At 28.1% G+C, this 25,277-nt stretch overlaps 1 protein-coding gene across 1 annotated transcript in view; it reads left to right on the forward strand.

The window, feature by feature from the left end:
• The first annotated feature begins 11,175 nt into the window (after positions 1–11,175).
• The window catches only part of LOC111690673 (acyl-CoA Delta-9 desaturase), a 19,159-nt gene continuing 5,057 nt past the window's right edge, over positions 11,176–25,277 (forward strand). Inside the window, 2 exon segments of the mRNA XM_046950599.1 lie at positions 11,176–11,298; positions 11,825–12,262. Of these exon segments, the coding sequence (XP_046806555.1) occupies positions 11,881–12,262 (382 nt within the window). The 5' untranslated portion in view covers positions 11,176–11,298; positions 11,825–11,880.

A 25,277-nucleotide genomic window follows, 5' to 3' on the forward strand; every position in this document is an offset into this window, starting at 1 on the left:
AAGCGATTTTGGTTTTTTCAAACGCTGCTGCTGTTACTCTGATGAAAGAGAAGAAAAAAAAATAAAAGACCTTTCAAAGTCGTAAATGGGTTTTCAGCAGACATAGAAACATAAAGACAATCATAGATAGAAACCTATCAGCAGACATATATATGAACATATGTATGTAAGTATGTATGTAAGTTAAGGTGATTGTATGGCGTTAGGTTGATTTACACATACATAAAGTTTTTATGCTTTTTTTTGTTGACTTTTTTAGGTGAATTTAATTTCATTTGTTTTGTTATAGAGGCAAAGACAGTCAAACAAACAACTACATTCAAAACTTTAAACATTCATTGTCTGTTATAGAGAAGAGTTACGTAAAGAGAAAGCATCATTGAACTTTGTTATGATCATTTTAACAAATTACTACTCTCATAGATACAGCTACATATACAGACATACATACATATGTATATTTTATGTATATACAAATACTTATGAATAAAATAGATGAATCTACATATGTATATACATATGTATAATAAAATAGTATATTAGGGTGCTTCTTTTAATTTCACTATTTCTGATTAGTTAACAGTTAGATATCGTTAGGTATATAGCAACATATATACTAAACCACACAAACTTTAAACCAGAGTACAGATCAGTGAATTGTTATTATTAGGATTCGTGTCTATGTTTTATATATCAGTTTTTAGTTAAGATCAGTCAACCTATAGACTATAAAGACTTTCGACTTTAGATCATACTACAATTAAGGTGGAAGATCTGTCTATAGTCAAGTCAATAGTTCTGTTTATACTGTAGTAGTTCATATATATACATATGTATATACATAGTTTAGTCTATTGTAAAGACTAATCTATATAATAAATTGAAAGTATGGACTAGTATATGTATGTAAAAAGCTATAGTAAAGTGTAAAAATCAAACTATAAAGAAGACTGATCTATTGACTTTATTATAAATCATTTTATAAACATCATTATAAGATCAATAATCAGTTTAAAATTAAGACTTAAGATCAGTTTATGGTTAAGTCAGTACATCTAAAACTTTTTTTTAGAAATATCACTCTCCCCTGTATCGACCCATTGATCTAAACACAGTGGTTTTCAAAACTTATGTAGTACATCTAACGATCTGAAATATCAGGGTATATCTAGTCATTTTTTTTTAATTCTGTAATTTTTGTGCCAACGGCCTTCAAAATCAATTTGCAATTTTCTACATTCTGAAAAATATAAAACTAAAACTGGTTATCCTTTGAGTATAAAATGATTTATATAGGATATATGTAATTAGCTACATAACTTGCCTTAAGTTGGAGTTGTTCTCATATCTCCGATAATATGAAGAACAGTTTTATACATTTAAAGATTTGTATATTTGTTAACTCTGTAATTTGTTGGCGGTGTATTTAACATTCAAAATCAGGTTATATTGGAGAGAGCCCTCTAATCGACCTATACATTTCTATAGGAAGTTGGAGTCCCGAACAATAAATTAATCAAAAATATTAGCTGAACTTCACCTACTTTATTAATATGATCTCAAACGATGTAAATTGAATAAAAGCACGCAATTAATGCAAACAACTCATAACTTGGAAACAGTTATACGGAGTAACCCAGCTAGCATTTTTTTTTTAAATTTTGATCACATTCGAGTCATTTATGATTCTTCTGCACGACTAAAATGATCATATATGCGCTCATTTTCTGATTATAAATCATACATTCATCGAGAGAAAATGGTACCCTACCCGCGAGTCTTCAAAATGAGTCATTTATGAGCTCCACTTCCGATCAATTATGACTCATTTTTGAATCTTTTTTGAGTCATTAATGAGTCAAAAAAACTGGTCGTTTTTGAGTTATTTCCGAACAAAGCTCAGAAAGAATTCATTCCCTAATTCTTTATTTGAAATTGAGTTATATTTTAAAGAATTAACAATTTTTCAAACTCATTCCTTTTGATTTAATTCCTAGAATTAATTCTTAAAGCTTTCGATGTAGTTGAATTAATTCCCTAATGAATTAATCTTAAATTCCTTCTGAATGAATTAATTTTGTTTGCTTTCAATCTGTTACAAATTGAATTAAAATTAATTTCAACAATTCCTATTGATTTTTAAATTCCCTCTGAATGATATAAATTTTGTTTGAATTCAATCTATTACAAATTGAATTTAAAAATTTTTCAACCATTCAATTTGAAATAGATTGAATGAAAGTTTTGTTTTATATGTAATTCAAAAGCATTCTGTATATTAAAAATTTAATTAAATTTTTTTCTTTCATTCAATTTGTAATAGAAGGAATTAAACAAACATGAATGATCATTCCATTGAATTCATTCCTATAAAGAATGAATTCTCTTAGGAATTAATTCAATAGAATATAAAGCCTATGAATTCAGTTTTAGAATTTAAATTCAAAGAATGATTTTAAAGAATAATACATTCAAAAATTTAAAGATGAATTAAAAATATAATGAAATTAATTCCAAATAGAATTCATTCTTTCCAAGTTTTGTTTACGAATCGTATTATAGTCATTATTGAGTCTTTTCTGTGTTATTTTTATGTTTGTTACAGACAAATTCAAAACAACAGAAAACAGTTTTTGATCATCCGACTGTGCGGAATTTAACTACAAACTAAATTTATAAACAATCATATTTCAAACACCTGGATGACCTATTTATGATTGGTATACATTTTGTTATTGTTTTTTCAAATAAATCAGAAAATTATTATAATTAAAGCATATTATAATTTCCAGAAACAGAAAATCGACAAATTTAAATACTTATACATTTAATTTTATAAACGAAATGAAAATTATATCAACTCATTTTAGGCCACATAAAATGTTTTGCTAACTCTTCCAAAAAAGTTTTTTTGAGCCCCATTTCTAATCAGTTTGGACTCATTTTTTAATCGTTTTTGAGTCATTTTAAGTGTATGTGTTACTATTTCATTACACATAAAAACAATTTTAGATCTTCCAACTGTTTAAAATATGAGCACAAAATACGTTTTTAAAACCATCATATTTTAAACACCAGGATGATCTATTAAATTGATCTATACATTTTGTTATTGTTTTTCAAATATTCAGTTTTCAATCACATAACGGGATCATTTTCGAGTGCTTAACTTATTAATCACTTTTAGGTTAGATTAATCATCCAACAATCTTCTAAATGTTAGTTGGAAATTCATTCAATTAGTGCGAGATTGGCTACAAACACAAGCCTGATTGTCCTTAAGAAAGAATAGCGTTGACGCGTGAGTTGTTCTTCATCTCAGACCCGAAATACGACTAAAGATTTATCTAAAGGCGAATTAGAATTTGAATTTTTTTCAAACATACAATGTCTTTATGAATCTCTGAAGTATGTTCATATCCCAAAATAACTTTCTATCGAGTATATTGTACTATTCAATAGCCATAACATCTTTTAGTTAACACTCCATGAGCTACAAATATTTAGTGCATTTTCCAACCTTTGTATGTAAGTAATAGCAATATCATTTGAATTGAGAAACATATTACCCGGAGTATAGTATTAACCATTTTATTTAGGGCAGTTTCTAATTTTTGAAATTAGGTCTCAAGTGGGGTTCGTAATTTAACCACTTCCGACCTTGGTTAGTTTATTTTTCAGATCTCATTGGGAAGTCAAAAAACCTTTTTTTAGAGCTTTAGCCGCTTGGGTAAAATTTTCACCCTAATATAATATTCATATACATGTTTGTATGTAGATGAAAGCTAATGTGCGTTTACAGTTTTGCAAGTACATATACATGTTCATATGTATATATGTTAGTATCTATGTGTTTTAGTTTAAAAATGACTAAGATCATCTACCAAAAAAATTAATGTGATTTTTTAACAGACTTCGCGACGTAAAAGTAAACAATAACTGAAATCATGTGTGAGAGTTTGGAGATTAAATCGGTTTTCTAATTTGTTGATTTCAACACAGTGGTTTCAAAACCTATTTAGTATATATTCTATGCTAAAGTTAACTTTCTTTTAAGAACTAGGTGATCTACAAAAACATATTAAAGTTTTAGGATTAGTTTACTCAAAGTTTTGAAATTACTATACAAGACATATGTTTTTAAGTGGCCTTATGATAACTTTTAACTTTGATCCCAAATTCTAATTCGAAACTTTTTGTATGATATTATAACTACTGTGCAGCATTTAATTAAGTTTTCTTTTTTTATTATTGTCTAATCGTAAATGTGATATTCTTTTTTGTTTAATGAATAAAAGTTTTTAATTTAGAGAAGTTTTTTACCAAAATGTTAGAGAGAATATTTTATTAAAAATTTGCATAAATGTAGGAATTCTGGGAATTAATAATAAATAAATAATTAATTATAACATCTATTCTGTAGAACACACTAGTTTTTGCTAAAGCGATAAATGATGAAACGACGATAAATATTTTCAACGAGATACATTTTTTGCATGACTAAAATCACGGCGATCGAATGTGGTTACATTATACAAACTAAATGTATACATACAGAAATACATAAATACATATCTATGTATGTATGTATTAATTTAGATATGAGTGGGTAACACATACTCTTAGACTATGAAAATCAATTCACAAATACCAAATCCATATGATAAGTTCAATTTATTGGTGTGTATTAGTAAAACCATTGATCCTCTTTGAATGGTATTTGTCTTAGATTTAGGTATGTTTGTTTATGTGTTTGTGTACTATTATTACAGGTGTATTGTAGTCGCATAGATAAGTGTAGTGTTTCATATTCGCGTATGATTAATTTTTGTTTTTACCACAGCCGATCGCTTTGTTTATTAAATGAAATGGTATTCGTATACGAATTGAAAATGCCGATTCGAACTATGGAAAAGAATGTATTCAATATATATTTTTTAGTTTTACACAAATATTTCGACACGTGTTCTAATAATTTAAAACATCCCACACTAAAACACGTGTGTCTAAATTGACCATATTGTTTATTTGTTTTAAAATAAAATTTAGAACTACGTGGTCTAATTTGAAACATCCCAGCAAACATTTTACTTACCAAGTAAGCAGGAAAGTAATTTAAGCTGTAAAATTTACTTTCTTTTGGAGTGAATAACTAAAAAATTTGTTACAATTAATTTATTTTCGTAAAATTCTTATGATTAGAATCCAGGCTTTCCAGCATGCCTCGAAACACGAAAATCAAGTTTGTTAAATAAACATGATGTTCGTTTGGACTTAATAGATCCAAACTAATTCGCTCTTTAACTGAAATTACCTATTCAGCTATATGGAATAATGATAACAACCACCTCATTACCAAGTAATGTATGAAATAACTACTACACATTCACAAAAAATTTGAACTTTTTTAAAAATGTTTGGACGAAGGGACTGGTTCGCAGTGCACACTTATGCATATATCATGCTCAAGGAGTTTAAAAATGGCTAAGATCAATACTAAAAAATATCTGAAAGCTATTGAAAATCAAAAACCATGACATAAAAGTGTGGAATGATACTTTAGTGTATCGTTCATGAAACATTTCATGGTCCACGCCAATTATTCGACAATTGAATAATTCAAATATTCTAACTCTAATATACGTATTCTCAGATATACAAATTATTATATTAAATTCATATGATAGATATCAAGGCTCCTAAAAAAAGTCCGCAGATTTTCTCCACAACTTTTCATAAGGATATCAAAGTTCTTCATGCAAGATTTAAAGATTCTAACTCTAATAATTTTCTAAATCAATAGTATTTTGTATTTAATTCATATGGAAGGTACACGCCCCTTTTTGCTAGACCACTAAGTGCATAAAACAGAAGACTTTTTATTTTTTAATATATGGATTAAGGTAATGGGTAACAATAATTCCAATAACTTTGTTATATGTTTGTTTACAATTTTAAAAATATTTCTCTTACCCAATTTAACTTAAATCGAAAGAATATATTCAATGTTTCACAACAGTTTAACGATTAGATTTTTTTTATTGCATTGTATAAGGTGTTAAAAGTCGATGTTACATATTGAAAATTAAATATAATTGCATCACGAAAGTTCTGTTTATTATTTTATCAAAATAACAATTTAAAAATGCATAAAAGTAGTCCAATTATATATCGAAATACCGGTATAAGTATACTATTTTAAATATATAATTGAGTATTACTACAATTAATAAATACAATTAAAAGAAATTATTTACCTTGTTAACTTTAATAATCTTTTAAAGTTATTTTACTTTTATAAATCTACATAGCTTAATCGATATAATCGTAAGACGTAATGATCTGAATATATTAACACATAAATTGTTAACATAAAGTTTGTTTATATAACTAATTGGTCAAACAGGACTATAAGCACAACTACACCAATTTAAAATAGCGGAATCTGATATATGAGAGCATGTGATGAAGGAGTGCAACATTTCTCTGAAATTGCAAAGTCGTTTTCCAAATTAGATAAAAATACCTTGGGGATGTTAATAAAAAATTTAAAGGAATTGCATCCATGAGACTATAGACTAGACTATAGACTAGACTATAGACTAGACTATAGACTAGACTATAGACTAGACTACAGACTAGAATATGGACTAGACTATAGACTAGACTATAGACTAGACTATAGACTAGACTATAGACTAGACTATAGACTAGACTATAGACTAGACTATAGACTAGACTATAGACTAGACTACAGACTAGAATATGGACTAGACTATAGACTAGACTATAGAATAGACTATATACTAGACTATAGACTAGACTATAGACTAGACTATAGACTAGACTATAGACTAGACTATAGACTAGACTATAGACTAGACTATAGACTAGACTATAGACTAGACTATAGACTAGACTATAGACTAGACTATAGACTAGACTATAGACTAGACTATAGACTAGACTATAGAATAGACTATAGACTAGACTATAGACTTGACTGTAGACTAGACTATAGACTAGACTATAGACTAGACTATAGACTAGACTATAGACTAGACTATAGACTAGACTATAGACTAGACTATAGACTAGACTATAGACTAGACTATAGACTAGACTATAGACTAGACTATAGACAAGACTATAGACTAGACTATAGACTAGACTATAGACTAGACTATAGACTAGACTATTGACTAGACTATAGACTAGACTATTGACTAGACTATAGACTAGACTATAGACTAGACTATAGACTAGACTATAGACTCGACTATAGACTAGACTATAGACTAGACTATAGATTAGACTATAGACTAGACTATAGACTAGACTATAGACTAGATTATAGACTAGTCTATAGACTAGACTATAGACTAGACTATAGACTAGACTATAGACTAGACTATAGACTAGACTATAGACTAGACTATAGACTAGACTATAGACTAGACTATAGACTAGACTATAGACTAGACTATAGACTAGACTATAGACTAGACTATAGACTCGACTATAGACTAGACTATAGACTAGACTATAGATTAGACTATAGACTAGACTATAGACTAGACTATAGACTAGACTATAGACTAGACTATAGACTAGACTATAGACTAGACTATAGACTAGACTATAGACTTGACTATAGACTAGACTATAGACTAGACTATAGACTAGACTATAGACTAGACTATAGACTAGACTATAGACTAGACTATAGACTAGACTATAGACTAGACTATAGACTAGACTATAGACTAGACTATAGACTAGACTATAGACAGACTACAGACTAGAATATGGACTAGACTATAGACTAGACTATAGACTAGACTATAGACTAGACTATAGACTAGACTAGTCTATAGTCTAGTCTATAGTCTAGTCCATATTCTAGTCTGTAGTCTAGTCTATAGTCTAGTCTATAGTCTAGTCTATAGTCTAGTCTATAGTCTAGTCTATAGTCTAGTCTATAGTCTAGTCTATAGTCTCATGGATGCTATTCCTTTAAATTTTTTATTAACATCCCCAAGGTATTTTTATCTAATTTGGAAAACGACTTTGCAATTTCAGAGAAATGTTGCACTCCTTCATCACATGCTCTCATATATCAGATTCCGCTATTTTAAATTGGTGTAGTTGTGCTTATAGTCCTGTTTGACCAATTAGTTATATAAACAAACTTTGTGTTAACAATTTATGTGTTAATATATTCAGATCATTACGTCTTACGATTATATCGATTAAGCTATGTAGATTTATAAAAGTAAAATAACTTTAAAAGATTATTAAAGTTAACAAGGTAAATAATTTCTTTTAATTGTATTTATTAATTGTAGTAATACTCAATTATATATTTAAAATAGTATACTTATACCGGTATTTCGATATATAATTGGACTACTTTTATGCATTTTTAAATTGTTATTTTGATAAAATAATAAACAGAACTTTCGTGATGCAATTATATTTAATTTTCAATATGTAACATCGACTATAGACTAGACTATAGACTAGACTATAGACAGACTATAGACTAGACTATAGACTAGACTATAGGCTAGACTATAGACTAGACTATAGACTAGACTATAGACTAGACTATAGACTAGACTATAGACTAGACTATAGACTAGACTATAGACTAGACTATAGACTAGACTATAGACTAGACTATAGACTAGACTATAGACTAGACTATAGACTAGACTATAGACTAGACTATAGACTAGACTATAGACTAGACTATAGACTAGACTATAGACTAGACTATAGACTAGACTATAGACTAGACTATAGACTAGACTATAGACTAGACTATAGACTAGACTATAGACTAGACTATAGACTAGACTATAGACTAGACTATAGACTAGACTATAGACTAGACTATAGACTAGACTATAGACTAGACTATAGACTAGACTATAGACTAGACTATAGACTAGACTATAGACTAGACTATAGACTAGACTATAGACTAGACTATAGACTAGACTATAGACTAGACTATAGACTAGACTATAGACTAGACTATAGACTAGACTATAGACTAGACTATAGACTAGACTATAGACTAGACTATAGACTAGACTATAGACTAGACTATAGACTAGACTATAGACTAGACTATAGACTAGACTATAGACTAGACTAAAGACTAGACTATAGACTAGACTATAGACTAGACTATAGACTAGACTATAGACTAGACTATAGACTAGACTATAGACTAGACTATAGACTAGACTATAGACTAGACTATAGACTAGACTATAGACTAGACTATAGACTAGACTATAGACTAGACTATAGACTATAGTCTAGTGTATAGTCTATAGACTAGACTATAGACTAAACTATAGACTAGACTATAGACTAGACTATAGACTAGACTATAGACTAGACTATAGACTAGACTATAGACTAGACTATAGACTAGACTATAGACTAGACTATAGACTAGACTATAGACTAGACTATAGACTAGACTATAGACTAGACTATAGACTAGACTATAGACTAGACTATAGACTAGACTATAGACTAGACTATAGACTAGACTATAGACTAGACTATAGACTAGACTATAGACTAGACTATAGACTAGACTATAGACTAGACTATAGACTAGACTATAGACTAGACTATAGACTAGACTATAGACTAGACTATAGACTAGACTATAGACTAGACTATAGACTAGACTATGGACTAGACTATAGACTAGACTAAAGACTAGACTATAGACTAGACTATAGACTAGACTATAGACTAGACTATAGACTAGACTATAGACTAGACTATAGACTAGACTATAGACTAGACTATAGACTAGACTATAGACTAGACTATAGACTAGACTATAGACTAGACTATAGACTAGACTATAGACTAGACTATAGACTAGACTATAGACTAGACTATAGACTAGACTATAGACTAGACTATAGACTAGACTATAGACTAGACTATAGACTAGACTATAGACTAGACTATAGACTAAACTATAGACTAGACTATAGACTAGACTATAGACTAGACTATAGACTAGACTATAGACTAGACTATAGACTAGACTATAGACTAGACTATAGACTAGACTATAGACTAGACTATAGACTAGACTATAGACTAGACTATAGACTAGACTTTAGACTAGACTATAGACTAGACTATAGACTAGACTATAGACTAGACTATAGACTAGACTATAGACTAGACTATGGACTAGACTATAGACTAGGCTATAGACTAGACTATAGACTAGACTATAGACTAGACTATAGACTAGACTATAGACTAGACTAGGAACTAGACTGTAGACAATAGACTAGACCATAGACTACAGATTATACTGCAGACAATACTATAAATTAGACTATAGACTAGACTATAAACTAGACTATACTGTAGAATACAGAATAGAATAGATTTGACTTGAGCTTGAAACAGTTCAATAATATTTATCAATTCTATTTATAGTTTTGACGTCAAATACACCTCATATTTATGACGTATGTATAATGAGTAATGCTTAGTATTGCTGTTAGAGGAATATTATTCGGGAATTATATGTTGGTCTATTTTTAGAAATGATTGTTATAATGATTTCTTTTAAATGTGATAAAATATATATAAAATCAATTAGAAAAATTTGGTGTTTACCTATTTTATATAGTTATGGGAGTTAAATCGAATTCAAAAGAATTCCATTCATAACGAAATAATTCTTTGAAGGTTTTCCTGTTACAGACTCATGGATGGTATTTTCTGTAAATGTATGATCTGACAAATGTGTTTGCAAATGTTATGGAACGCGTAAGTGAATGAGTGAGTGTGTATAATGGTGTGTGTATTTGTGGTTTTGAAGTAACACCGAGAGGTGGCTCAATCTTGGCCTTAAAGTAAGTTTATGTTTTTGGTGTTCGATTTTTTACTTAAACAACAATAAAAGCAAAATAAACAATACAAAAGTCAGTCAACAGTAACAGACATACATAGAAACAAAAAAAAAGATAGATAGATAGATACAGCCACACATATGTACGTATCTGTTCGATACAAAAGAATACTAGTGTAAAGTAAGAAGCAGACAGACAGACATACGTACGTACAAAAAAAAATAAACAACGTAGAGACAAATACTCCGACATTCAGTCGACCAGAGTCATCTTTAAGCATTAAAGTTGTGTAGCCAAAGATAGAAATGAAATTTAAGTTTTAAACTACGATCATTTCTTAACGAAACGTCAAACAGTAACGGTCATTAGATAAAAACAAACGGATGTAAGAAATTTAAATAAAACTGAACAAAAATAATATATATTTTAAGAGAAAATACAAGAGTTTTCACAATAAATAAAATAATAAAGAAAAAATATATTTCCAAATAAAACGAATGAAAATAAAGAAAATTGAAAAGTGTTGAAAAAGTTTCAAAGAAATTAAACAGTGATCTTACATTAATAATTTATTAAAAAATACAAATTTCAGCAAACAAATGAAAAACCAAACACAAGTAATTTTCCAAAAATTTTATTTAAAAAAATTATTAATATTAAGTAAAATAGAAGTTTTTTTTGTCCCCTTGATTTAAATTTATAATTGAGAATACAAAAGTTGGGCAATAAGCCGTTGCAAGTAGTTATGCATTTTGTAACTTTGTATGATCATTCCCTTTAAAAATAATAATAAAATTTCCCCTTTTTTAAATTACAAAAAAAGATAAATTAAATTTTTATTCCCCTTTTAAGAAAAAAAAACAAAAAATTTATTTATTTTGTGTTAATTTTTTTTGGTCCCCCCCCATCAGAATTACTGATCGTTCTGAAACTATTAAGTAAACAAAGTATTTAACACACAATCAACATGGGTCATTTATCAACCTCGGAACGCGTCAGTACAACCAGTTGTGCCGAAACTACACATACCACCACCGACAACACAGCCTTAAAACAACGTTTGACAAATGGCAAAGTGACAGCCAAAAATGGTTTTCCCACCGCCAATGGTCAACCCTTGGTGTCAGCCGCCGATGGAGAAGTAAAAATCATACAAAATAAATATCATGTCAATTTGGAGGAATACACACGTAAATTTAAGGGCGATAAAGTGTTTGGTATTCAGTTCAAAGCTCCTCTTAAATGGCACAATGTCATAATGATCTCTGCAGCTCATATTTTCTTTTTGGTGTGCCTTGTTCTATATCCATTGGAAAAGTTAAAAGTACTAACTGTTTTATGGGGTAAGTTGAAAGAATTTTTACTTTATTAATAATAAATTTAAGATAGTGGTTAGAAGAATAGTTTTAGGGTTTAAGTGAATGATAATTGTGGATTTAATGTCAAAATGTGTTAAGTCTGAAAGGGGCAAAATAATTTTATGAATTTGCTAAACTTTTTTAAATTAATTATCACTTTAATAACTTTCCAGTTATAATATTAAACAAACTTTCTCTTAAAAAACTACTTTTTTGAGTTAACTTATTTTGACACTTATTTTGACACTAACACAAAATTTAGAAAAACAAAACTGGACTTGACTTGGTTTCTAAAGGATTGAGCTACATCAAATCCAGATCCGCCATTTGAATATTTCCATAGATAGATCTCAGTCTAAAATTTTAAAACCAACGCTTTTATCCATATTCGACTCATAATAATATAGCGCTAAGCTATTTTAATTTATACATATTTTTTTAGTGTCTCATTTTTTGCAAACTTAAATACCTTAAATTTTGATATACAGGCATTAAAGCATTATTTTCAGACTTTCCGGTATCTATAGGTATGTTCCAAATTTTGTATAAATACAACTGAAACTCAAGTAAAAAGTTCAGTTCCACAGTTAAACAGTTTGTTGAATAAAATTCGTACTTTTTAAAAAACAAATTGCGGAAGTTCTGAAAATATAAATTTGGTCTCTTAACAGTTCTGCTCAAAGATTTTATTCAAAAAAAAAAAAAAAAAAAAACAATTTTTTGTTATTTTACGCTTTAATTTTTCATTGAACTTTAAATTTTGTCTTAACCAATGAAATTATCATAATATAATGGTCATGTCTGAAAAGTTGTCTTAAAGATTTCCGCCATGGCCAAAAATCAAATAAAACAAAAATTAATATTAAAACAAGTTTTGACAAAAAATCCCAAAATCAATGTTAAAAAATATTAAACTTCATCAGAAATGTCCATTTATGGTTTACAGCAAAAATGTAAATTAGTTATAAAGACAAAAGAAATCAAAGTAAAGTTGTGCGGTATCTTTCTGAGTTCTACTTAGTTTTACATTAGATATAAGTACTAATAATGGATAAATTTGGTGTGAATTAGTTTTATATAGAAATTGTTTAAGGATCGGTATAGAATTGTATGCAGACGCCTTATAAAACCTGGCTTTAGAAAAGCAGTAAGTCGTTTCTAACTCGGATCTGAAAGCCCATTCATTAAGATACATATCATAACCTAAAGTTAGAAATAACTATAAATTTTTGAAAATTTTAAAACTGAAACTTCAAGAATTGAGATTTATAAAAAGTTCTCTTCTGAAAGCAGATGCGAGATTTAAAACAATATTTATATCTGGTTAAGATTCTTAAAAGATTCTTCTTAATTTTTGGTATTAGGTTGAGAGAGCACTAGTTTAATTATTCTTGAAATTGAGCTTTCAATTTTCTCTAGATTTTTTTTCATTTTCAAAAATGCCCATAAATTCGATATTGAGGGACTGCATTAACTTTTTGGAAGTTAAAGCAGTTTGTATGGACTGCATATTTTAACATGTGCTTGTCCTACGAGGAATTCAATCGTTACGAAGAGACAGCCAAAAGACTTAATAAGTTTTTAAAGTGCCTACTCTCTCGCTTACAATGGAACACTAAAGTGGCGATAGTCTTCACTCTAGTTTACAAAGAACCTATCTCTGACGAAAGACGTATAACCACGTGGTTAGACGTAAATGGAAATCACAGTCTTTTTCTGATTCATTGACTCCTTGTCTTTGGAAAATGAAAACAGGAGCAGATATTCGAACAGTCCCTAGACTTTAATGGAAAAGAAAATAGCCAACATTCCAGCAGTTCGTTTGAACAGTCCCTAGTAACAGACTGTCCAGATGACTAGCTATTTTAACATGTGCTTGTCCTACGAGGAATTCAATCGTCATCCCATAGATTAGCAAAGCAAAGTACTTAATTTGTTTTTAAAGTGCCCACTCTCTCGCTTACAAAGGGGACACTTAAGAAATGAGAGTCTTTACTCTTGTTTACAAAGATCCCATCCGTGACCAAATACGTATAATCAAGTGGTTAGACTTTAATGAAAATCACTGTCTTTTTCCGGATTCATTGACCCTTTGTCGAACTGTAATGTTGACATCGACAGTGTTTAATGTATATGTCCAGATAATGGGTTGTCTTTTTCCATATTTTATCACCTGATGTCTCTAAATAAAGTTCACTGACTGTAACAACTTTAAAATTTTGGGGATTTTATTAAGGAAATGATGTGTTTTTTTATGAGAATTAGCAAAATGTTTATAATAATGATGATAAAATCTCTTTGTTAGTTGTTCTATAACTTTTTTTGTTTAAAAAATAAGTTTAAATTTTCTTAAGAAAAAATCATGTTGTTTTGTTGAAATTGCATTAAAAGTTGTACAATAAATAAAAACAATTCTTTAGACCAATTATTATTTGCTAAGAATATAAACAATTTAAAAAAAGTATTTATTATATTTAATAATTTAAACAAATTACTTAAAGTAAAATATTAGCCATGATGATTGATTGAGACTATCTAACTAACATTTTTTCATTTATTAGAAAGTAATGCCAAACACTAAGGGCGGGTTTCTTACTCCTCAGTTAAAGTAGGCTTAACTTGCTGTTAGATTAAACTCGGAACAAAATTAGGAGGACTTTAACCGATATAACTTGAGTTTAATTGACCACATAAAACTAAGTTAAACTAAGATAATAAGTAACTTTGCTGATAACTGAAAAACATGAAACATATATTAAACCAGGTTTAACCAAAGAATGAAAATTAACTTTATCTGTAAAACTCGCCCTAAGCTGTGTAAACAGTAATCGCGTCACAAGATTAAAAACTAATGTCAGTTAAGTGCTGATAGACTGTAATCAATTGTTAAGACATTTGTAAATATTTTATAATCATATATAACATTCATTTGTTTAATAATAAAAATTTTAAATATAATTTGAAAATTACCGCTTAATTAAATGAACAAATTACTTAATTTTTTTTGTGTTTGCCTCTAATGACTGTGAAAATGTTAAATTTTCAACAATTGTTTACAAAAACTCCCATTAAAAATAGGAAACACTTTTTTATGTTTTAACAGAAAAATGTGTAATAATAATACAGATTTATTATAAATGTTTATGTTAAAACATATTAATGTTAAAAGGGTTTTTTTAACACTTTACTGAAAAACAAAATACCATAAGTGTGTAAAGCAAAAAACATTAAATTAACATTAAGCAATATTTTAGCAAAGTTAAAATATTAGTAATAAATGTATGTCAATTTATTTAAAAATATAAATTTTTAAAACTTAGTAATTGTCATTTTTTTATAATTGTAGACAGACAACTCTGTATAACGATAAATATTAAGCCTGTCGTTTGTGTGTGTTTTTTTTTTTTGTATTTTTAAACTTCTGTTAAATAAATATTTAAGTACCAAAAGTACTAAAAAAAATAACAATAACCATAACAACGAAAAAAATTGTTGGTCATACAAAGGTGTAAAATTATTACAAAAGTTTTGTTCGAAAAAAAATTCATAATAACTGCCTTAATAACCGTGTTGATTCATTTAAGACGTTTTCGTTTTCATTTTTTTTCGCTGTTATTCATTAATATTTGCATGACAAGTTTAAATATTTAGGTTTCTTTTATTTCTCTATTTAAGTTTTTTTAATTTTTCAATTTTATTTTTTTTTTCTGTTATTTTAGCTTTTTTTTCTTGCTGCTCTTGTCTTATTTACTTTAACTACATATATACATACTCATATAATTATTATGTAATAACTTGTATATTTTGGTTTTTTTTTTTGTTTTCTTGGTATTTTAGTTTCATTTATTGTTTTCGTTCACATTTCATTTCTTTTTTTTTGGGTGGCAAGAGTTGCTGACCCAGCATCATCCGATTTCATTTATACTCAGTATATCAGCAAGGAGAAACCCCTACTAGTTATTATTTCACAATAGTATTTGTACTATGTACCCTAGAGATACATACATATGTATATACAAGTGTTATTATAATTTTAATTTTATTGCTTTCAAAGTTTAATAATAACGGTTATTCCCAAAACAAAAGTTTTGAAATCGAGTTTTTTTACTTATGCATTTTGCTAATGAGCAACATTTTTTTTGTTGTTTTGCATACATATAACTTAAATCTAAATAATTTAAACATTTATTTGAAAAATTTCATGCATAAATTTTAAATATTTGTGTAAAAATAATGAAATATTGGTATTTAAGAAGTTGTGCTTTGAATGAAAAAAGAACACCTTTACTGAGACCTGAATATCATAGCGGTTTTTACACAAACACCCTAATGACCCAGTAGAGTCGACAAAGTGTCAAAAAAGGGCAATCATTTCCATTAACGCTTAACCATCTGGTCGGCTCTTTCTAAACGAGTGTAAAAACAGTCGCCGTCTATGTGTACCCTTTGTAAGCGAGAACCATTATCATTTAATAATCTATTGAGGGATGATTGACTTACTTCCAGTAAATGCTCGATGGCAAGCTATTTCGGTACCTTACCCCCGAACAACATAATAACTTGTACCAAGTTTCAAATGTCTATTCTCCCGTTTACCTACGTTTTAATATAAAGTTTCTATCAAATGTTGTCAAAAGTTTAACCTAGCAACTTCTTTTTGAGATATCTTAATCTTAAGATTCGGGAATGTATTTCCGATAACTTGTACCGAGTTTTAAATGTCCTCTCTCTCATTTCACTTTAAATCAGTGATGACTGTTTTCGCTTTCGTTTACCTAGGGTACAGTAGAGTGACGACTATCTTTGCTCTCGATTTCAAATTGCAACATCCTATCCAATACTAATGCTTTAGAAGGGTCAAAGTATAACTTGTTCCAGCTTTGACATATCATAATCTAAAGTTTTTCAATTGCAAATGCCGACGTCCTGTTCAATGATTTCAAGGCTTTACGAATGTTAATGTTCTCCTAAGGGTTTCAAAAGTATATACCATAACTTCTTCCAACTTTGAGATATTATAATCTAAAATTTGCAATAAGTATGGTTTCGAAGTTAGCAAAGATCAATCCTTTAGAAATATATACATTGGCCTGGGGTTTAACAATGCATTGAACTGTATAATGCGTTAGTTTTATGACTATAAGAATAGTGGGATTGATAACTATCAGAGATTTTAATATGTTCCACTACAATTCCCCACAATAAACCTTTTTACGATACAAAAATGTAGTTTGATCATATGAATTGAGTTTTTATTTTAAACGAAAATTATGAAAAATTCGAATTAAAAATTAATAGGTTAAATATCTTAATCTTTGGTTATTGTTTATGTGGATCATATTCTGCCGATTTATGCATGAACACTTTAAATATGTTGTTACAACAATAAATAAACAGTATTTTGATAAGTGAAAAAAATCTTGACTCTACATACAGACACAATTTTTATAAAACTGATCCCTACGCCAGTTTAGACTGTCATATGATCAGGCAAAAGTCATGTAAGATCATATCAACAGTGTTTATTCACAATTCATTAAAAAGTTCAACAATTGGATTATGCCTTGAGTTATATGTAATTTGTACAAGACCCATAAATCTTTATAGCATAATATAGTATACCATAACTTATAAATATGCATTATTCCCTTTAAGGTTTATTCCAAAACTGAGATATATATCATTGAAAATTTATATCTTTATTAAAAACAAAATACTCTAGCTACCACTTTAAAATCGACCAAAATTACTTTAATAAAATTTTATAGACGAAAAATGTAATCATGTAATCACTTTGAGTTTAAGGCCCACTTTTTTAGGTTGTAATTTTTTTCCCAGAAATAAATGCGCTTGTTTAAACAGCAATAAAAATTCATGTGAATCTGTAAAATAAACCCACAAATGGAAAAATAAAACAAGAAATCATCAACAATATTTTAATTTATTGTTTTCTTTTATTAAAGTTTAAACTTAAGCAGAGCAGCAACAATAGCACAAGTCAAACATTATCGATCCATCGATCGGCAGATTGAAGAGTGATCATAATAAACAAACCTGACATTGAGTTGTAGACTTTATGTCGTCATTTTCGTAAGCGAAGCAATATATAAAAAGTATAAGAGAATGAGAGAGAGGGAGATAGAGAAGGGGTGGAAGAGAAACATTGTACAAAGAAGTTGAAAGATGTTTTTTGATTTAATTGAAATTGAATAACAAAAATTGATGAAATTTTTTGATTAAAACTGAATTAATGTTAAGTCATTTGGTACTTAACAATTTGCAAAAAGTATTTGAAATTTTTAACTTGATAACTGAAATAATACTTGAGACTCAACGTCTACGTTTAAGTATTAAAACTTTTCTTTAATTTTTTTTCAAAATACACACCTCATTCATTTTGGGAGAAAAAGTACATTCATTTTTAACAAAGTAAAACTTATATAATGAAAGACTCTTTAAAAACTTTAAAAGAAGACGATATAAAGTATTGTTTTAACACAATTTCATACCAAAGATACCAAAAAAGTATCAGAAATAATGATCTACCCTGATCTTTGTATTACAAATATAGCATGAAATTTGCTACAAAAATACATATACACAATCTTCTCTGCTGTCAGTGGCAAAGCAATGGGTTCAGCCTCCAAATTACATCGTTGATAATAATGATCATGAAGACGATGTAAACTCAATATTGAATTATAAAGAGTACAAACATATACATTTTTTTGCGCATTTTAAATTGGCGGCAAAATTTTTAACAATTGTTTCAAAAAAATGTTTCTTATTTAAAACATAAAAAATTACAATGTCCTCAAATTGCTCATAAATATTTATTACACGTCCCTTATTGGCAGACAAATTAATGTATGAGTTTTATTAAATTTTTTACTATTTATAGTCAAGGTATTTTTTTTAAGACAAATTGCTGGTTTTTTGAATGAAATTATAGAGTGTTTTAAGTTAAAAGATGTACAAATTGCTTTTATTTAATGGTGTCAAAAGTGATTATAAAAAAAATTTCTAAATATATAATAATAATATCTTTAAATTGTATTGAAATCTAAAAGGGCATTTTATGATAAATTTTAAGTGGCATAACAGAGAAGAAAGATCAAATTAAGAAGATTAAGAACATGAGCAAGTTCTCCAGAAAATTATAGATATTTTGCTCTTTTAATATATAAACATGTCGCAAAAGTTTAAGGGTATTCAAAATCACCAAGCCATGTCCATCTTGTAGGGTCCGAACTAGAGTTTGAAAATTCCCGCAAAATGGGAACCTAAAAAAAATGTCCCGGGAAATTCCAACAAATTTTTTCCCAAAACTTCAGTCCGAACTGAAAGAACCAGAGCAAAGTTTTTCCTTAAAGATTATCTATTAATGCATTTTGTATTGGGAATTTAAACTTGTCTATCGGTTTACGTTTTCTGTTTGCTCCATACTAGTTATATCTCAGAATATCATAAATACAGGTCTACAGATAAGGAAATGGAATAAGACCACAGAATAGTTTATCTATTAGAAAATAGTAGACTAGACTCAAAAGATCAGCACATAAACTAGTCCATAGACTATTTCACAATAAAGACACTAGTTCATAGACTACTCTATGTCGCCAAGTCAAAAACTAAGTGATAGATAAGTCTATAGATTAGTTAATAGATTCATTCATAGATGGAATATTACATGACATTACATTACAATGTAATGTAATTCATTAAATACCACTTCAAAAGTAGCACTAAGGGAATTTTTTTATCTTTTGTGGAAGTGATGTTTTTTGATTTCCAAAGAAGCGAAGAGGATCCAATTTTGTTTAAAATTGATGGTATGTCTTTTTGTACCGAAATTTTTTGATTTAAAACCCTGAAAATGAGTTCAAATGTAGTGAATTTGGAATCAAAAATAAGGACAACCTTATTATGACAAGTCTGTGTTAAAAACATTACTTCTTCAGTTCTTCAGTACTTTCATTCTACTTCTTTTGAAGTTCGTTTTTACTTCAACATATCCGATTCAATATACTAGCTAGAATTCTTCATAGACTATTTCATAATCACTAGACCATAGACTAGTCCATAAACTAAGCGATAGCCTAGTTAATAGACAAGTTCATGACTTAGTGACTAATCTATAGTCTAGTCCATTAACAAGTCTGTGAATTAAATCATTGATTTCTCCATAATCTAGTCAATATACTAGCTCATAAACAAGAAACCACCACATAGACTATATACTATACACTAGACTATAATCTAGTCATAGAATAAGTGAGGATCGGTTCACATTTCTTTAGAGCTTCCAAAAAAGGTTCCCCTCAGAAAATTATTTTAACGTTCCTAACTATATTAAAAATAATACAATTGCCATGAAATTCGATTCAAAAAAGTTTAACTAGAATCATATCCTCTCTACTTAATTTCATTTGACCCTAGTCCTGGGATAATGAAAGCTTTTATATAAAGTCCGCTTTAGAATATGACTAACATTCATGATTGGCAAAAAGTCTTGACACCAAAGTTTTTATAATTTTTTAATAACAACTGTTGGATGTACGAATAGTTATCAAATCAACAACAATAATAGAAAAAAACATGAACGACGTTATGAAATCAAAATTATAAATAATACATGACGTTGTCGAATCATAAACGCAGATTCGATCTACGACTGGCGGCAGTTAATTACGAAAATTTTTTATGATATTTATTTACATGGGTTATCTTTTTGGATCAATAACGACGTGTTCTTAAAGTGATAACGATATGTTAAAATGTAAAATTGCCGAAAAGACAACAATGCGGTTATGCAATGACAACGATGCATTGGCAAAATTACAACGATGTTTACCAAAATGATAACTGTAAGTTAATAAAATTCTATACATATCTGCTGCTCACTTTTGACAACAGATTGCATCAATTTCGATACTTTCTAACAGGTTTTCCCTGGGTATACCAATATTTTGTTTGTGTCAAAATATTGGTTTGTTTCATAGGACAAAAAATTCTTCTGCAAAATTTATCAGTTTCGCATACTTTTAAATTAAAATTTATAATTTAATTGAAGATCTTTTAAGCCATAAGTGCAATTAATTTTTTATATTGTTTAATTTTAGTTATATTCTAGAATGCATATAAAACTTGATTTTAATCATTAACACACGCCAATAATTCTAAATGTATGTAAATTAACTTAAATTAAAAAAGAATCCAAATATCTATGTATGATAATTTCTAAAACCATAAGCTATTTAAATTTCAAACAAATAATTCATAATATTTCTTTCAATTGAAATTTTTCTATTTTTTTTTTTTTTTGCAATTAAATTTCGCATTAGAAAGTTTGGTAAATAGATAAACAAGTTTTAAAGATTGATTAACTAAAAAAAGGCACATGTATTATGACCTTCAAATATATATATATTTGTATAAAATTATGATTTCTTAAAAAAGAAAACGTTAATGAAATCACTTAAATGATAAAATATAACATTAGTAAATATATTACATAATAAACAAATTTTACAATACATATGAATAAAGAGACTGCTGCGATTGCGCCATACATACTTATTTTAAGCTTTTTTAAATGCATTTTAATGAAAATCATTAATTTTTCATTTCGTATACTTTCAAACACATACACACACATACGTTTCAACTTTTATTTTGTTAAATATTTCTCTTTTATTTAAAAAAAATAATAATAATAATAAATTTAGACAAATTACAAACTGGTTTATGACTTTTTTTTTCTGTTTCTTTGTAAAGTTATAGAGAAGACAATAAACAAAATAAAATCATAAAACCTAACAATAATATTTCAAAGCTATTGAAAATCTATTTTGAAGGCTACATATCTATAGTGTAAAATTGTATTGAGAAAAAATATTGAACACAATTTGTATGTACGTAATGCAAAAATAATAACACAGTTGTTTAAATTTTAGTTAAAAAAAAACTTAAGGTATAATGATTTTTTCTATAAAACAAATTAATTTTAAAATTTTAACGGAATTAAAACACTGAAAGCTATAGATGTGTAAAGCTTCATCTATTTTAATCTTGCATATTTGGCAGACTTCAGATTTTATCATTTTATTTTCAACTGTATTAGACATCTTTGATTTTTAGTCTTTCAAGATGGTCTAGCAAATTAAAAAAAAAAAACAAGTAATATTTCTATATTCGGCTGTGCCGAATCTTATGTACCATTCACAAACAGTTTTTATTTATTTTGTATCTCTGTACACATGTCACACATAACATACACAAACAAATATAAACTGTAGCAGAAAGAAATATTAACCGTTGTACTGTACTACCACCGTCAAACTGTATTACCGCCCTCAAACAAATATGAGCTGTATTACCAACATATTACTGCTTTATCTCCTTGTTGTTGTTTTTATGCTTTTATTTATAATTTGTTGAGGAAATTTTCAGAGGTAGTCTCAGATTTTTACCCATATCTCAGTTATTTATGGACCGATTTTGCTGATTTTCAATAGGAAACTTCTCCGAAAGCATGTCTGACAGAATTATTGAAGATTTGGATCTCGAAGATATCTGGAGTCTTCAGAAAATTGATTTCAACAGACAGACGAACAGACTGACATAGCTTAATCGACTCCGCTATCTATAAGGATCCTCTATAAGGTTCCTTTGGTTCATATTGTTCCTTTATTTTGGCGAGCACCAATATTTCGAGCATGGAATATTGTTAATAATGCAATAATTTAGATTTTATAGAATTTAGTTTTATGTCCAGAAATTACACATTTAAGTATGATGAACACTGGGTACCCATTTAGGTCTCCATTACAAAAATACTTTAACATTTTTCGTTGCTTTAAAAAATAGCACAATAGTAATGAAATTTGATCTATAAGAAAAAAATCTCTTCATTATTATTGTGCGCTAAAAACATCAGTTGTATCATTTTCTGAGTCGATTTAGCTATGTCCGTTGATCTTTTCGTCCATGTAAACCTTGAAATCAAACTACAGGTCGCAGTTTTGAAAATAAATCAATGAATTTTGGGACATGATCTTTTATTGTAACAGAGACGGAGCCCACATACAACTGAACCTCCTGATTAAAGCTATTGATATACTTGTACCTCGACTTGTATCTCGCTAAGAATAATGAGACGATTTAGCTTTGATATTTTATTGTCTCAGATACGAACGCACATAATACAGAACCTTCCGAATATAGCTATTGATAAACTTGTATTTCGCTTATAATCATTTCCTTAATCGGTTTAGATATACGACCACGTAAAACCATGCAATCAAAATTCAATATAGCTTGGTAAACTATCTTCTATTGTCACAGAGAAGAAGCCTCCCTACAACTGAAACTCCTGAATTAAGTTATTGATAAAGTGGTAGTTCGCCAAAGAACGCTATAACTATGTTGTATACTTGCTTTGATGAACTTGCAGTAGAACCATCCACTAGATTATATGAAGATCAGCCCACATTATCGTCCCAGAGACCAATAGTTTTGTTTTGTCTTTTTTTTAATCCAAAACCAGCAACGTTTAAATTTTACAAAGTTTAAACCAAGTTTAAGTTCTATAACAAGTAGCAGTAAATAATAAAAAGTCTATTACGTTTTTTCCAAAGGCTAATTAACTTATAAATTTAATTATTTGTGAAACTGAATAAAATTTACGTTATTTTACATTAGGCATTTAAAAACAACTTAATTATTGTTAAGTAATAATTGAAATTATAACAATAAAAATATTAAATCATTAATCATTTAACAGTTAATTGAAAGCTATAATGACTTTTAATAAAAAGTAATTACACAATTAATTAATAAACATTCAAAACCCATTACAAATAAATCACTTTAAAATATAACAAAATTTTATAACAATTTATTCTAAATTTAAAAACATCACCTATTTTTGCATAAATATTACAAAAAAAAAACTTTAAAGAAACCGTTATTTATTTTAATTTAATGGTGAAATTAAAGCTTGATTTGAACTATTAAACATTTTAGAAATTCCAAACTAAAATCTATCGTTTTACTTTGTTAAGCAAGCCGGTTTTTTTTTTGTTTAAATATTGAACTTCATTCAAATAAATAACTTTAATATTCTATTCTTTTATTTTATTTAACAAATGCAAATATTTAAATTTTATATATAAAATATTTGTATTTAGAGTTTTTTCTTTCTACAAAGTGCTAATAAATATTTATTTCTTTAACAAACCTATCAATGGGAGCATTTAATTAAAATAATAAAAAAACGAAGTGTGAATTAAAATGAAAACGTGCTAAGCAGCAATTATTAGTTTTTGATGAATCAGTTTGAGAGATTTGTTTTTAATACTTTGTATTGCCAAATTAGTGTCTTGCTAGACACTTTAATTGTTTTTTTATGATTTGAGTTTCTTTTAATAATGATGAAATATAAATAAAACCTTTTTTTTCTAAAATTTTATTTACATTATGGGGGTTTTTTATGAATTTCAAGGTGTTTTTATTTAAATTTTTTGTAAGTTTTTAATGTTTGTTTTATTAATACTTTACAGACGGAAATAAAGATCGTTAAATTATTTTAATGCCAAAAATTATTTATCTTAAAATTGTCACCGTCATTTAGTTATAAGGGGAGCGGCTTTAATTATAGGATTTTGTTAGTTTAGGTTATATAAATATATTTAAAGGTGGGGTTGAACATAAGGTTTAAGGCTAATCATCTGATGTTTTATGATGACCATAGGTACTATTATGGTTTGAGTTTAGTGCTGCCAACGTTTTTCCGACATTTTCAGACTAGTCTATAGACTAGACTATAGACTAGACTATAGACTATAAACTAGACTATAGACTAGACTGTAGACTGTAGACTAGACTATAAACTATTGACTAGACTATAGACTAGACTATAGACTAGACTATAGAATAGACTATAGACTAGACTATAGACTAGACTATAGACTAGACTATAGACTAGACTATAGACTGGACTATA

This window comes from Lucilia cuprina, chromosome 4 (assembly GCF_022045245.1).
Source record: "Lucilia cuprina isolate Lc7/37 chromosome 4, ASM2204524v1, whole genome shotgun sequence".
Lineage (NCBI taxonomy): Eukaryota > Metazoa > Arthropoda > Insecta > Diptera > Calliphoridae > Lucilia > Lucilia cuprina.